At 43.3% G+C, this 15,578-nt stretch overlaps 1 protein-coding gene across 34 annotated transcripts in view; it reads right to left on the bottom strand.

Annotated features, from left to right (window-relative positions):
* The window catches only part of Rbfox1 (RNA binding fox-1 homolog 1), a 2,075,913-nt gene that overhangs the window by 364,521 nt on the left and 1,695,814 nt on the right, over nucleotides 1-15,578 (bottom strand). For 6 of the 34 annotated variants that reach the window (XM_076937384.1, XM_076937388.1, XM_076937368.1 and 3 more), the window contains exon 1: nucleotides 3,064-3,353. The exons of 26 other annotated variants lie outside the window; for them this stretch is intronic. In XM_076937384.1, coding sequence (XP_076793499.1) covers nucleotides 3,064-3,162 — 99 coding nt within the window. In that variant the 5' untranslated portion in view covers nucleotides 3,163-3,353. Of the gene's footprint in view, nucleotides 1-3,063; nucleotides 3,358-15,578 lie in introns of those variants that run through there. 2 more of the 34 variants (XM_076937375.1, XM_076937390.1) reach the window with 2 other exon arrangements.

Below are 15,578 nucleotides of genomic sequence, written 5' to 3'. Positions count from 1 at the left end.
AAAGGAAGTTACTAGAAATGTAAAAACATGACACAGAATAAGTCAAGTAATGCAAACACCAAACGCACCACCTCACTGGTCTGAATAAATAATATTTTTGTAGCAAAGGGTTTGCACTGCTTTTCACTTGGACATTCAGCATCTGTACCCAAGGCTGAGGCAGCCTAATTGATTTTCATTTTTGTGAGTTGTCTTAAGGACAAATCTGAGAGAGTTTAGGAAGGAGGAGAGGATGTTAACACCAAAGCCAATGAAAGCACATAACCAAGTCATTTTCCTTGAGTACTGGATAGGAATTAGTCCCTGCACAAAACTTCATTCCAAGATAACACCTTTCAGTGAATACCAGTTGTCCCTAACACATGAGACCACGCACGGTGATAAAAACAAGATGAGAAATGTTTCAAAATGAGAAAGGAGGGTTTTAATTATTTTCTTATATAACTGGTGATTAGGATGACAGAGACTTGTGACGTATGTCGTTTTCTACACACAAAATTAAATGCTTCCAATGAACGTATTTGCTAATCATAAGTGAAGCCTGATTTGTCTATTCGATCCTTATGTTTTGAAAGCACAAACAGCTCTGTGTTCATGAAATATGTGGATATGTAATATTAGCTATAGATTAATAGCAGGAAAGGATACAGCAATTCCATACTGACAGATGATGTGCAGTATGCACTGGTATGTACCTGGTGTGGATTAAAGGGACCGAATTGTCTCTAAATCAGCCAACTATCTGAACTGCCAACTGAAAACAATAACATAAGGCCCTGGCATTGAATCAAGGCATCAAAAGGCCAGAAGAGGTGACCCCAAGGCACCAGTCTCTCATAGTGAGGAAAGCACTTGCTAAAAACCTTGACTATAAACAGGATAATCAAAAATAAGTGTCTGTCTTATCCTTCAGAATTTTAGTCAACCTCTGTAAGAGACATACCTCTGTCACTTATTCTTGTTCTGATCCCGTGCCCTGCTGTTTTGTTACAACCACTTTCACAGAAGGTATCAAGGGGAGAGAGAACACACCCGAGAGCTCATTTCAAAGCCCATCCTCCATCTACCTTTCTGGGGAATGGTGCTGTTGATTGAGCTACCTTTAAATATTTGTTATGGCTGCCAATGCTTCCTGAGTGAGGCTCCCTCTCCATAGCAGGTGCATTCTGTAGTGGGAACCTTGGACCTATATGTTACACCCATCCTTTTTACAGCAAGAATGGCCTCTTGCTCAAAGTCACTGTCTTCCTCCCTAAGTTCTCCTTAAATGAACAAGCCAGTTTAACGACGAAGGCGCAAATACAAATTAATTAAAACACATACATACCGGAAACACAGGAGGCCTCGAGAGTACCCATAGCATGCTACGTGTTAGATAACATCATTCCAATTGATTCACAAATAAGATGAAAGGCATAAATAGAGGATAAAAAAAGCTCCAGTTATTCTTATAATTTGATTCGGTCCAATTGAGGTTTAGCAATTGAAGCAGTGCTTACTGGGATGTATTTGTGGTGGGTAACTGATAGAAACACACAGGCGCCTGACACACATTCACAGCTGAGGCAAAGAAATGGCAAAGGCTGGTGAATCATATATTATCAATACATTCCTAAGAGATGCTTCCTGGTATGATTTACTAAACAGGATACAAAATAAAACAAATACTTACAAGCATAAACCAATTTATTCATACAATGCTTTTTAAAAGACTGTTCTCAAAAAAAAAAAAAAAAGAAAAAAGAAAGAAAGAAAGAAAAGAAGAAGACTAGCCTCAGTAAATATGTGGAAGAAACATTTTTTTTTTTTTTTCTGGAGGCAACCAAGCTGATAACAAATTATCCAAATGTTCAAACTAGCTCTCGGCATTTTATGAAGACATATACTCTTGTATCACAGATTGGAGTGGGACACTTTGCAGGAAAGGGGGCTCTCAATTCTTGCAAAGGAAGTTTGGTTAACACACACACACGTTAACCAAGCTTACCCTTGAAGTGAATTCATAGAAAGGCAGGCAAAAGGATTACCCCAGTGAGAACTTCACAGGACAGGACAGAGGCCCCTGGGAGTCAGGTCTTGGATTCTCAGCAGCAGACAAAACCCAGCTAATCTTGCCACCTCATAGCCACAGACCCCGCCCCGTGACACAGCTGGCCTGCCTCCCCGCAGGGCAGTGCAAGGCGGTTTCCAAAGCCCAGGGGTAGTGAGTTAGGCAGATGCCTTTCTAGTAAGAGGTAAAGAGACCCAGTGAAGCCCAGAGCAGATACATAGAGCAAGAACCAAATCCAAAAAAGTCACAGATGTGCACTGATTGGGAATGTAGCCAACAGACATGCCTAGTGAGACCACTGTCAGGGAGGGGACAGCCCTGGGGTGCAGAAACAACAAAAAAGGCAAACAAAACCATGGCCAGTCAAGACAACCCCTGACCATGTTCACCCAATGGTGGGGAATTTCAAAAATAATTTTTAAAAGAGGGGGTATCAAGCTCCAGAAATCCCAATGATCTGATTCTTATGGAATGGATAGATGGATAGATAAGCAAAACTCTCTCTCTCTCTCTCTGTCTCTCTCTCTCTGTCTCTCTCTCTCTCTCTCTGTCTCTCTCTCTCTCTCTCTGTCTCTCTCTCTCTCTCTCTCTCTCTCACACACACACACACACACACACACTTTGTTTCGATCATTAAAACAGCTGAATTAAAAGTACAAGGGTCTGGATGTCTTAGCGGAGCCCCCAAACTCTCTCAGCATCATAGGGATCTTCTCTCCCTTCCCCTCTGGGACTTCTGATATGAGAAAAGATGCTCACAAGAAGAAAACAGTTTTTCATTTTAAAATCCCCGTTCCCTTAGGTTGGAAACCAGCGTTCACAAAGTATTCAGACAGGTGAATTATAATAGCATCTTCACTTGACGGGAAAGCAGAGGCTCCCACCCAAGCCCGTCTCATCCCAATGCTCGAGCCCCCCAACCCAAGCCCCCCTAACGCTCAGTCCACTGAAGCGGTACCCAGTCTGGGTAAGCTGAGAAGCTGCCACCACCGAGAAAGAGCCGCGCGTCTTACCTGCTGTAAGTACATAAAAGTCAAGGCACACGAGAGCTGGGGACACATGCCCACGTTGGGGAGTGCCACGCAGGTGGCCCCCGTCAGAGGATGCTGCATCGCGATTCTCGGGTGCCCGCAGAGCGAGAGCGGAGACGCTCACATACAATCTACAATCGCGTTGCTTGTTTTAAAAAACCCTCTTGCCTGGTCGCTACAGCTTTCCCCCCCCTTTTTAATTTTTGCTGATTATCTAACTCACACAGCAGTGGATGTCCCTCTTGCTCTCTCTCTTCCTCTTTCGTCTCTCTCTTTCTCCCTCCCCCCCCACCGCACCCCAAGAGAGTCCCTCCTCCCTGGCTCTCCTCGCCCTCGGGTTTGCTAGTACCCAGCGTTCATCAGCCTTCAACTAAAGACACTTGGAGAGGCAGGGAAGTAGTGTTGGTTCCCCTCGGCTTATTGGGCCTGTTATTGGAGCGCTCTTAAAGTGGAAGGTGCCCCTCACCCCACCCCGTCACCCCCTAAAGGTGACAAGAATGGTCAAAGTCGACTTCTATGAAAGAGAGAGGGTTAAGATGCTCTGATAGATATGCTAGAGAGGAAAGAGGGAGAGATGGAGTAGGGAGGGGGAGGAGAAGAAAGAAGGAGGGGTAGAAAGGAGGGAGAGGAAGGGGAGAGGGAAAAGGGGGGAGGGAAGGGAGAGAGAGAGAGAGAGAGAGACAGAGAGAGAGAGAGAGAGACAGAGAGAGAGAGAGAGAGACAGAGAGAGAGAGACAGAGAGATTGATTTTGACTTACAGCTTCACTATCGCTCACTCGCTTGGTGCTGATGCTGGGAGTCTTCTCATTTGCCAAGGAGGTCCAGGGTTGTGGGTTTCTTTCTTTCTTTCTTTCTTTCTTTCTTTCTTTCTTTCTTTCTCTCTTTCTTTCTTTCTTTCAAGGGGGCTCGCCAAAATTTAAATTTTGTCTGCTAAAATCCTTCGAGGGGAGGGAGTGGGAGAGCGAGCCTGTGAGCGTCCCACATCTCCAGCAATCAAAGGAGCTGGACCATTAACAAGACTGCTCAGCTGGGACCCTGAGGAGTCCGGGAGAATTTCAGTCGGCGGTTTGTTTGCCTGACTCGTTGGCAAATAAACACATGAAAAGGGATTCCCCTTTTGTAAGAAGCTTCTGGGTAATGGACACGCCAGGGTTGGGGTGCTGCGGGGAGAGGGGGCAAGAAAGAGGTCCGTGGGCCTTCCGCGGTGTTCTGGGCGCTGCTTTGCCCCTGGAACCAGCCTCTCCTGGGCAGCCCCAAGCCGCAGAGCTAAACCAGAGAATCCACCGCAGCTGTTACACTAAAATACCAACTCGAGGTGAATTCGAAGGGCCTCCTTCCAGGCTAGAACCTCAAATTATAAATGCAAGGCGTGGGCAAAAGTCCCTGTCTGGTAAGAGATTATTGTGCGTGAGGCAAAGAACAAATTGAAATGCTTTTATTTTATATTTTCCCCTCTTGCCTGGCCTCGTTGGTCAAATTAACATTCCACTCTTGCAGGCAGATCTTCCCCCTCCCCTTTATCTTATGAAGTAATAATTATTCATTAGTAGATTTCGTTAGTCTTTATGCAATAAAAACGGATGTGATCTGTGAATTAAGAGAAAATATGAAGACTCTAACTCGTCCTTGATTCCCACAAGGGGGGAAATCCTGGCAATAGTAAAATCATGATCAGGAATAGTTGCCATATTTTATACAGATTTATTTTGAACCAGTCATTGGGTTTCTTTATTATTCTCAGAGCAAGGGTCCACTAGAACATGGTTTCCTCAAAGAATCCCAGGTGAGGGTAGGTGCCAACCATGCAGGGCAGAGCTGCCCCTGAGAAGGGAAATAATTCTTTCAGGAGGGGACACTGAGGCAGGACCCTCTGATTGGCCAGTCCAAAGGCCCATGGGTTCTCCCCACACTGCCAGCACAATCAAATCTTCTAGACTGATCCTTAAGCTTGCAAGACACAATTCACTTGGCAGACCAATCAAATGTTTCTGATGGAAAGGAAAGGAATGATCCCACATTAGATGTTGTTCTACCGAAATGGTATCAAAAACGATAATGTTTCCACTGGGCCCCAACCTAACTGACTGTTCATTTCCACCTTCTGCCTTGCAAACCCATTCCTCAACCTACTTTGCTGGGTCTCCAGTATTCTGTCAACTCAATGGCCTGTTTAACCCTTTGCAGAGCTGGAAAGGCAAGGGCTACGTGCTTCTAGAGCTGCTTGGGGGTAAGAGGTTTGGCAGAGATTATTCTGAAAAGAAAAAAAAAAGGTTGCTGCATGTTGTCTCAGATATCAGTGGCATTTATCACACAAGCTCTGACTCACATAAGCCTCCAGTACCTCTTTCCTTACCTTCCTTCTTTGTACTTAGTTTTATTTCATAATTCCATGAACCAATGATAAAGAACAAAAGACCGACAGAGCGTTTGGCTTTCCAGTCTCTATTGCCTTTTTCTTTTGCTTCAAACATTTTTTTTTTTTTTTTTTTTTGGAACTGCAGAATTTTTTTTCAACCAGACATTGGAAAAACTACAGTCTTCCAAAAGCATGGTAGAAATTTCTCTCCAGCTCATTTTCATAAGAAATGAGATAAGTAAAACCTGGCACTTTAATAAGACCTTATCTGAATGGTTTAATGAAAAACAAATACAACCTGCAAGGAGCCACGAACGGTGCTTGGTGCTCACCTGCAAGAAGCCTTTCCTTCCAACTTGAAAGCTCCCAGCAGGGACTGAGTTTTTACAAACCCATTCTGAAGCAATGACTCATTCTTCCGCTTAGACTTCCGGGCTTAGAGTCAGCCACACTGGGAATCCGTCAATGAAGCAATGGGCTCCCAGCCCTTCTAAACCAAGTGAAAATTATTTGGAAGCAGATTCCGCACTCTGAACCAACCTGGCCAAATGTCCCTACACTGTGTGAGCAAACACAATCACTTAATCACCCTCTTCTCCTGGATGCCTTGTCTATGAGAAGACATTTGGACAGAGGAATGACTTTTTTTTTCTCTTGTGGGTAACTGCAGTGTTGAGCACCAAAGGACCCCAAATCAAAAGGTGATTTTTTTTCTGTGACTATTTTTGATATAGTGATGACAAAATTTGGTGAGGCTTTCAAGGTGGCATCAAGGGGTGCCATCTCAGTGACACAAAAAAGGAAATTCCATGTCACTTACTCGTGGATGATTTTTTTTCCTGTCAGCTAGTGGGGAAGAGAGGGAAGACAATGTGCTTATTTCTCTCTCCGAAGACTCCCAGGCACTGGAATTGATGTGAATACAATTGTCTGTGCTTTCAGGGGCTGCCCTGCTCACTTTTGACTACAAGGACCTTTAATCGAATGCCTATAGATGCCTTGTAGGAGGCCAGAAGGCTTAAAGACGAAAACCAACCATATGAAACAACAATAACATCTTCACACAGTACTTTATTTGAGAGCAACTGCCTAAGTTCACATTTAACCTAAAAAATAGTATTTGCAACATTTTTCTTTCTCCTCTAAATTTGTCAATGAGTTAAGAGAATGAAAGAAGTCCTTTCCAACTCTTTCCTTATAGTTTCCTTAAACTGTCAACACAGTAAACATCCCATCAAAGGATTCTTTGCAGGAGAGTTGCCATGTAGCAGAGCAGAAAGAGATTATGGTAAGACTGAGACCGAAAGAAGGCCATTTGGATGTAATTCCTAAAAAATTCTAACCGTTGTATTAGCTTAGTGATCATATCAACATAAATTCTACCCAAATTTGAAGCCCGTGTTCAAATTTAAATACAGGTAACTGTATAGTCTCAGTCTTAAGTCAAGTGAGAATAAAGGAAGCTCCTTTACAGAACTTGGTTATTCTCTGTCTCTATCCTAAGCATGACTTTGATTGACTGCCTTGTAACACTTGGATGAAATTTCGTTAGTATTAACCTCACTCCAGGGGCTGTCCCAGTCCCTGGAGCTGGATTGGCCCAGGAGGACAAACAAAGATCCCTCACATCATAGAACTTACATTCAAGTGTGTGTGTGTGTGTGTGTGTGTAGGTGGGAGGCAGAAATAAGCAACGAAGATAAGAATCAAGTAAACCATGGACCATAACAGAAACCAGAGGATTCGGTGGGAAACAAGCAAGAGGCAAGTGAGATGAGGGGATGCTGGAAGCCAGGAGTGAGGAGGCTGTAGTCAACACTGCCAAGTGTGCCAACTCTGTAAAACGCAATGTCAGCTTCCAGAAAGCCCCCTGTTTCCTGCCCTTTGCAGTCTGATTCCAAGCTGCAGGGTTATCTAATAGATGGATCTTGGAGCTCTCTGGGGTCCATCCACAAAACAGCAATGGGAAGTTGCTGCTTCTAATGCTGCAAATCTGGAGAGATTTTCCCCCTTCATCCTTGATTATTGGACATGTAGGGTTTAATGCATTGCCTAGGAACATAAGATGCACTCAGAAAATACTTTGAAGGATAAATGAATGGATATGTGGTTAGGTGGATGGATGGATGGATGGATGGATGGAAGGAACAGGATCTTGGATTATAAAACCTCTTGCCGTCTAATTCCACTCAAAAGATATGGTTTTTAAGCCATGGCTTGCCTTTTGCTTCTATGTATTTTAAGTTGTTATGAGGTCTCAGTCCTTGATGCTTCCTCCAAGCCACCCTGAAAAAGATCCATTTTCACACACAGTTCTCCAGGTGGAAGCATCATTCTGTAGCTCTGAGTCACCAATGATGCTACCACAGACTCACTCAGATGAGCTCATTCTGAGCAATGGGCTGCTTCTCCAGCAGAGCCCATTCCAACTTTTCAGTTACAGTTGCTTTGCATTTAATGACAGGGTCCAGCCTAGAGATTAAATTCTGCCTGTACAAAGAACCCTTAAACTCATCCTGGGTGTGGGCTGTCAGGAAGCATATGCCTAAAACTAAGTCATGCTTGCAAAACAGGAACAGAAGCGTGTGCTGTACCCAGATCCTATGAGCACACACTATAATGTCCTGCCTCTCTGTTATGTTTAATTTCTAATTTTTACATTTTTAAATTTTGTGATATCAGGTTTTGCTCTTTTATTTAGGCTCACTCTGCACTCACACCAATCCTCCTGCCTCAGCTTCTCAGTTGCTGAAACTAGAGGGATGAACCACCACATTCAGCACACAAATGCTCTTCTGGAAAGGTTGAGGCAAGGGGACCAGAATTCATGTTCATCTCCTACCACACTGGAAAAAAAATCCCAGGCCAATATCTGCTATTTGTGTTTAAAAGGAAAAAGAAAATGGAGAAAAGAAAAGAAAACAAAAGGAAGACAGGCAATCCCCAAAATAAATTCAAATAAAAACTACAGTCATTGTGAATATTATTGCCTTTTGCTTAAAGGACTGACATTAATTGCAAAATGAAATTAGCCAATTAAAAAGGTAAAATGCCTACCAATAATAATAAAATTGAAGTAGCTGTAGAGAGACAAACCTCACGTAACTGTCAGGAAGTCAAAACTGGTTGAGTTCGGGAGATAGCGTTTTGGTACTGATTATAGAAATGTAAAATGTTCCTGTCTTTTCAGGGAACTATTACAGTTCCCCAAATCTGTACTGCTGAAATAGTTGCATTGAGCACAGATACGCCTGTGTTGGGATGGGATTCTCACTCTCATGTTGCTTATACAGGCAAATGACACAAAGCAGTAGAGGAAGGCTATTTAAATGTAACTACCATCCATGCACCTGTTAGGAGGCACCAGAAGCATCTGCATGCTTTCCCTTGGAGAAATTACTTTAAAAGTACTCTAAGAAGCTTCAGAATATACAGAATAATATTTCTGTGTGAAATCAAATCAAACAGCAATAAAGGCCCACAACTGGGGCCTGGGAGATGGTTTGGCAGTTGGAAGAGCTTGCCATGCAAGCCTGATACCCGGAGTCCAAGTCCCAGGACCACAGAACTCCTTTGAAGAAACGGGAAGCAAACACACAGAATCCTTAAGAGGAGAGCTGGGAAGCTCGTGGACCAGGCAACCTGGGATATGGAGCACAGCAGCAGAAATAAGGGAGGATTCTCTCAAAGAGCTGAAAGGAGAGAAATGATTCTCCAAAGTTGTCCCTTGACTGCTTGCCATGCATACACACGCCTGCATGCGCGCGCGCGCACACACACACACACACACACACACACACACACACACGTGCGCAAATATACTGAAAATTTAAAAATTAACAACAAAACTCCACAACCATGTTGCCTGTTTTGCACACACACAATTTATAAATAGCCAGGGGTAATATGTGTGAATGTAAACACACACAAGCCCAATGCATAGAAAAGGACCTGAAGGCCTATTGACTCAAAAATGTGTTTATCCTTAGAGTGTGATATGGGGATTTGATTTTTACTCGACACACACTTTTGTTGTTTGGCTTTTCACAATATGCCTATGTATAATTACTTTCAAAGTAAAATAAAAATCTATTATGGCTATTGTGACCTTGTGTCTATCACAGTTGTATCATGAAGGCTGCAGGTTCCAAGGCTATAGAGATTGCTAGGCACTTAAGAATGTCAACTTCTCTTGCAGACGGTAGGAGTTTGGGTTCCAGCACCTATGTGAAGTACCTCACCACGTCTAAAACTCCAGGTCCAAGGGATCTAATGCCCTCATCTGACTACCAAAGGGACATGCACAGATGGCATCCAGACAGACAGAAACTTATGCACATATGTAAATAAAAATAAGTCTTAAAATAACTCACAGGGTATTTGATTCTAGGGAATCCTTTACACATGGTGGGAAGTGTTCCCAGCTAATCCATAAAAACCTGCTATTATTGAATTGTATATCCTAGATATCTAGTGTCTACCATAAGGAAACACATTTCATATTTCCAAGTCCCTGGGTTCAGTCTTCAGACCCCACAAAAATATAAAAAGTTAAAAGATAATATGTAGGTGAAAGGTTTCCGGATGTAACAATCCCACACTTGCTTTGGGCACAACTTCCCAGGGACAAGACACATTTCATGTATTTGCTCATATGAAGAAGTCGGTGAATCCTTGCCCACCACCTCCTCAGATATCAAGGCTGCTGAGAAACAGACTGGAGAGTTGGCACCTTCCATGTTTCTAGAGCAAATTAGGGGCATGGCTACATTGCAAGCCTGGGTCTCTCTGGATCTCAGCTGATCTCCTCCCTGGTTGGATAGTTTCTGTTGGAACCAGGTAAAACAGGAAAAGGTACAGATTAATTTACAGGAAAAAGTCCATATTAATTTATACTTTCTTCCTGCAAGGATATCCCTATTCCCTGCTCAGTGACAAGGAAGCTCAGGCGTATAAAGGGGGTATCTGTTCTTCCTTTACAAAGGAGTATCACTTTTCCCTTTTGTAGTTGTCTACTGCTGTTGCTGCTATTGCTGGGGTTCGTATGTATGAACTTGGCTTCTGACCACTGAGACAGCCCATGTCACTGTGAACGCATGCTGCATGGCATGCAGTAGTATGTTGGTGTTAACCTTTACACACACCTATCTATACTGATTACATGTTTAGAGAACATAAACAACAAACCATGTACAGAGAACAGGGGCATACAGGTCTTCCAGATGCCCTTGACTCTTCTTTCAAGGCAAGGCAAGGCCAGGCCAGGCCAGGCCAGGCCAGGCCAGGCCAGGCCAGGCCAGGCCAGGCAAGGCAAGGCAAGGCAAGGCAAGGCAAGGCAAGGCAAGGCAAGGCAAGGCAAGGCAAGGCAAGGCACACAGCTGTCTTTAGGCAGCCTGGAAACACAGAGTCTCTAAAGCTGTTGCTGACTCCAGCCTATGCCCTCAAGATATCCCAGAGTCCAGTGTCATTGAAAATGGCCAGAGACAGATAAGAGCACTTACTGTCACAGTGGTGTTTGACCTCTTAGCATTGCTAAGTCTCCAGAAACATCAACTGGGTTGAAATCCAAGTCTGGAGCTTGCAAGGAGGAATGTGAACCTGGGCAAGAGAGTAACCTGTCTAAATCTCATAACAGTTTCCTCATCTGTAAAATGGAGTCAATAATGAAGGGCTTCCTCTCAGTAAGGTTGCCATTTCCTGCCCTGGTCTCCAATGCAGAGGCTATTACAATACAAAGAGACTGCATGAACTTAACAACTTTTACATTTGTGGCCAAGTTAGGTTTTTAGGTTTGTTCAACACACACACACACACACACACACACACACACACACACACAGAGAGAGAGAGAGAGAGAGAGAGAGAGAGAGAGAGAGAGAGAGAGAGAGAGAGAGAGAGACCATCTGCTAGATTTGTCACTTTGAAAAGGGAAAGGGCATTTTACACCCAAAAGCAAAAAAGCAAGAAGGACATAATCTCAAAATAAAGGACTGCCTTTCAAATTGATTAAATTTAGGTCTATTAAATTTTTCACTAAATTGCCCTTGATTTTCTCATTTAGCTGCAGTCTGTTGCAAATGCCATTTGAGGAGTCTGATGAGCTTGTGGGTCAGCATTTGGGAACCACTGAGATAATGAATGTAAAGTGCTTCTCAGCCCAGGCACCCACACTCTTGGGATCAGGAATTCTTGGTAAGTATCTGGGGATGCTTAGAAACAATTACAGCACCATTCACTGGGCCTGCAGAAGTATCCTCCTCTTCTTGCTGGCTCTCTGCAGCAGGCACCCATGCCCTTTGCAGTTCTGAGCATTCTGACCCACAGAACATCTTGACTTTCTCATAGCAGAGGTGTCAGAAAGGTCAAGGGAATTGATTATGATGGATCACCAGGGTTTATTCACTCTCCTCAATGACACAGCCTTGCTCCTTCAAGGCCAGCCTAGAGCATAACTGGGATGCAGTATACAGAAACTCTTTGGTTCACGACAGGGTATGCAGTACACCGTAGAGGGGAGTAGAATATGTCTTTTCAGCTCCACATCACGAGGCGCGCAAGCTCATACTTCACTATCCAGTAGCAAATATCTACTAAGAGGTGGGGATAAAGCACTTTTGCAGAGTGTTTGCCTAGTGTGCACAAAACCCTGGGCTGGATTCATAGCACTGAAGAAATCAATCATGCTGATGAATGCCTATAATCCCTGCACTTGGGAGGTGGAGGCAGGAAGATCAGAAGTTCAATGTCATCCACGGCTACAAAACAAATTCAAGGCTAGCGCAGACTACGTGAGACCCTGTCTCAAAACCCAAAGAAGATAAAACAGTCTAGTGAATTCTAAGCTCCTAAAACCACAGTTCCATTGTTTAGTGGAGGATAGTAATATTATTTTTTAATAATGAATTTGGTAAAACTACAGACATATGTGTAACATCCTAAGATTGGCACATATGTCCTAGCCACAATCAACAAACAGCAGAAGGTATTGTTACGAATTATTTTATAATCACTCTCCAATGAGACAATGAAACATTTATACTTTTAACCAAATAAATCACAGACAAGTCCAGTAAAGTCAATACATTGACAGAATGCTAAATTCCAAAATAGTTTTGTTTTTGAAAGGTTTTAAAATAACATGGCATTATAGAAAAGTATATAAGCATGGCCTTTTGGCCCCAGTCTCCTGTTTGTTTGTTTGTTTGTTTGAGGTTTTGCAGTACTCCTCATGTGCTACATCTCTATCCAGCTTACCACATAGTATCTGAGGTCAGCTCCTCTTTTTGTTTTAGAGATGGAATGGGTAGCATATTTTAGATGATGACAGGATATATATGGCCCAAGCAAATCTCAAACTCATTGTCCTCCTGCCTCAGTCTTCTCCCTGCTGCCTTTGCAGGCATGTAGCATCATGTCAACGGTGCTTTCTTTTGTTTTCTTTTTAAAGGCAGCATCATGGTGGCCTTGAACTCAGTGTAATTCAGGCTGGTCTCAAACTCACAGTCTCTACTCCTCAGCCTCCTGAGTGCTAGGACTACAGGCACACAGCACTGTAGTCAGCCCTGCCCTGTCTGTTAAGTACTTGACCTAACGTGACTAGTAACCTAAATATACACGTCAGTCCTTATCTGCTACCTCCTATCCAGCTTCCTACATAGTATCTGAGGTCAGCTCCTCTTTGTGCTTTGGAGACCGACTGGGTAACATATTTTAGGTGATGACTTCTGGCTTGATGGCAACTAATGTTTTGGTTTGTTTTTACCTTCACAGATCCCTGTAAGACAGCTTTGGATGGCCCTCTACAACGTGTGAAACTACGTGATTGATAATAAAATAGCCTAATAATAATTCATAATAATATTTCCTGCTGTTTGTTGATTATTGCTAAGATATATGTTCCAATCTCAGGCCATTAGACACATGTCTGTATTTTAATTTTTACCAAATTCATTGATAATTTTATGTATTAAAATTTATAATTAATAAAATTAATTGCTAATTAATTGTTAGTAATTAAATTAATGATTTTATGCATTAAATGTATGTTTACTTGCAAATAGGGTGGAGGGTGGGGTTTCCATTCAGGTTTGTAGAAGACAGTGAAGGGTTATCCCCCCAATTTATCTGCTATACCAGTAGCAGCAAAGGTGTTGCTTCCAAAATCATGACTCATTGCCATCATCACGATGACTGCCTTCATCATCATCACCAACAACAACATTTCAGTCTGTGTTGCTTTGAGCATCAGGCTTGAACAGGCAGTTTTCCACAGCCTTACCCTTTCCAGCTAATCTACAAGCCTTCCTCTCCCAGAAATCAATCCCACATCCCTAGCATCTATTTTTATAGATTGACATTATCCCAGTTTTCTACCCCCTCTCTCCTGACAGGAGGTGGAAGTACCAGGACATCCATAGCTGCCCTACACTTTTTCAAAGAAAAAGACCCTGCCTCTGCCAGAACTCTCTTATCACTACCTCTGGCTAAAGTGACAAGTTACAAAGAGGGTTCTATTACATTAGCTGAAGTTTAATGGGCTGGAGAGACCCACAGCACACCCCTAAATTAAAAAAAGCATCCAGAGCAGGTGAAGGACTTTTAGTCTCATAGGAGCTTCACTGAAACAATAGGTTCCAAGAGGAGATTCTAGGGGAGAGAGTTCAATATTTGGCAGTTGAGAGGGTGGGAGTCAGCTCCCAGCACCCGGGACAGAATGTTAAGAGCGTGGGACCCAGGAGGGTAGGCGGCAGAGACAAAAACGGCTAAGTGGTGATTTCTTCTAATGAATATGTGGGTGGGGAGGTCTACTTTGGGAAGCCTCCACAGCCACCCACTCTGTGTTTCGACTTTCTGGATGGAACTTCAGCAAATCTGAAGGCAAACAAAGCCTGCAGAGGACTCTCCCCCCCACCCCACCCCCCACCAACCCACTGCAAGTGGCTGGCTGCAGGGTTCTTTGACCCTGTAAATGGTCAGAAGTATTCATCTTTCTGAAACCTGAGTCTCCCATGAGCATTTCTGACTAGATGTAGCTTCACCTTTAACCTCTGAATACCTGAATTAATCGAGTTTGACCACAGCCATCCCAAGGCCTTGTCCTGGTTACACAGGTAAGAGGCACACCAGGGACTCTCAGATCTCAGTGTTATGGGTACACCTTCAAAGGCTGGTGGCTGTTAATGGTGAGCACAGGAGGACATAAGGACATACAAAACTAGGTTATTCTGGAAAACCTAGAAGGTTAGGATGCAAACATACTGGTTATTGAGGAGCAAAGCACCTTAATTCTCAGGATCTCATCCCATCAAATCTGTGCTCTCTGCACTCCCACATCTTGGCCCACAAGTTCACAGTGACAGGACTCACACACTTTTATGATCCTATCTGGACAATTCGCTGAGATACATATGTGCTGTCCCTGGGCTTAATTACAAAGATTCATACACGAGGCTAAGCCCCTCCGCATGCTCGGCATATATCTGTTTGTATGAGTGCCATGGACTGAAAAGCTGAACTAGACAGCTGATTGGCCATTGAAAATGATTCTGGTGGGGTCTGGACACATTTCATCCTCAATGGAGACACTGTCTGCTCTAGCACCATTGACTTGATTAGATTCTGAAGGCACCAACATTTCCCTGACTTTTCCCTTTTGCTTTGAAAGCAAGCTCAAAAATCCTCATCTTCAATGATCTGTTTTGTATTTCTGAATCCTCAAAAGCTTGGAACCAATGGTCCCCATTATCACTGAGGGCATCACCTTCTACCTAAGGTGCTTCAAATCCATTCTTCAGAATTGATATTCTTGTAGCCAGAAGATGATCTATCATGTTCATTGTTTAAAAAAAAAAAATCATTGCCCTTTCTTAGCTTCAGATGTAACTAACCAACACCTCAGCATAGCAGTGTACCAGAGAATGTTCTGCTTCCTTGTGCAGCATAGAAGAACCATGGCACACACAGATAGCACTTGGTAGCAATCAGTATTTTATTATGTCTCTTACCTCATGTGTGTGTGTGTGTGTGTGTGTGTGTGTGTGTGCATCTCATATGCTGGGGTGAATGTGTACACTTTATGGAGATCAGAGGTCAGCTTCAGCTGCTGTTCTTCAGGTTGCTGTCTACTTTGTTTTCTGAGACA

The sequence above is a fragment of the Arvicanthis niloticus genome, chromosome 6, assembly GCF_011762505.2.
Source record: "Arvicanthis niloticus isolate mArvNil1 chromosome 6, mArvNil1.pat.X, whole genome shotgun sequence".
Classification (NCBI taxonomy): domain Eukaryota; kingdom Metazoa; phylum Chordata; class Mammalia; order Rodentia; family Muridae; genus Arvicanthis; species Arvicanthis niloticus.
The sequence above is the reverse complement of the archived record's forward strand: the minus strand, read 5'-3'. Positions and strand labels throughout refer to the sequence as shown.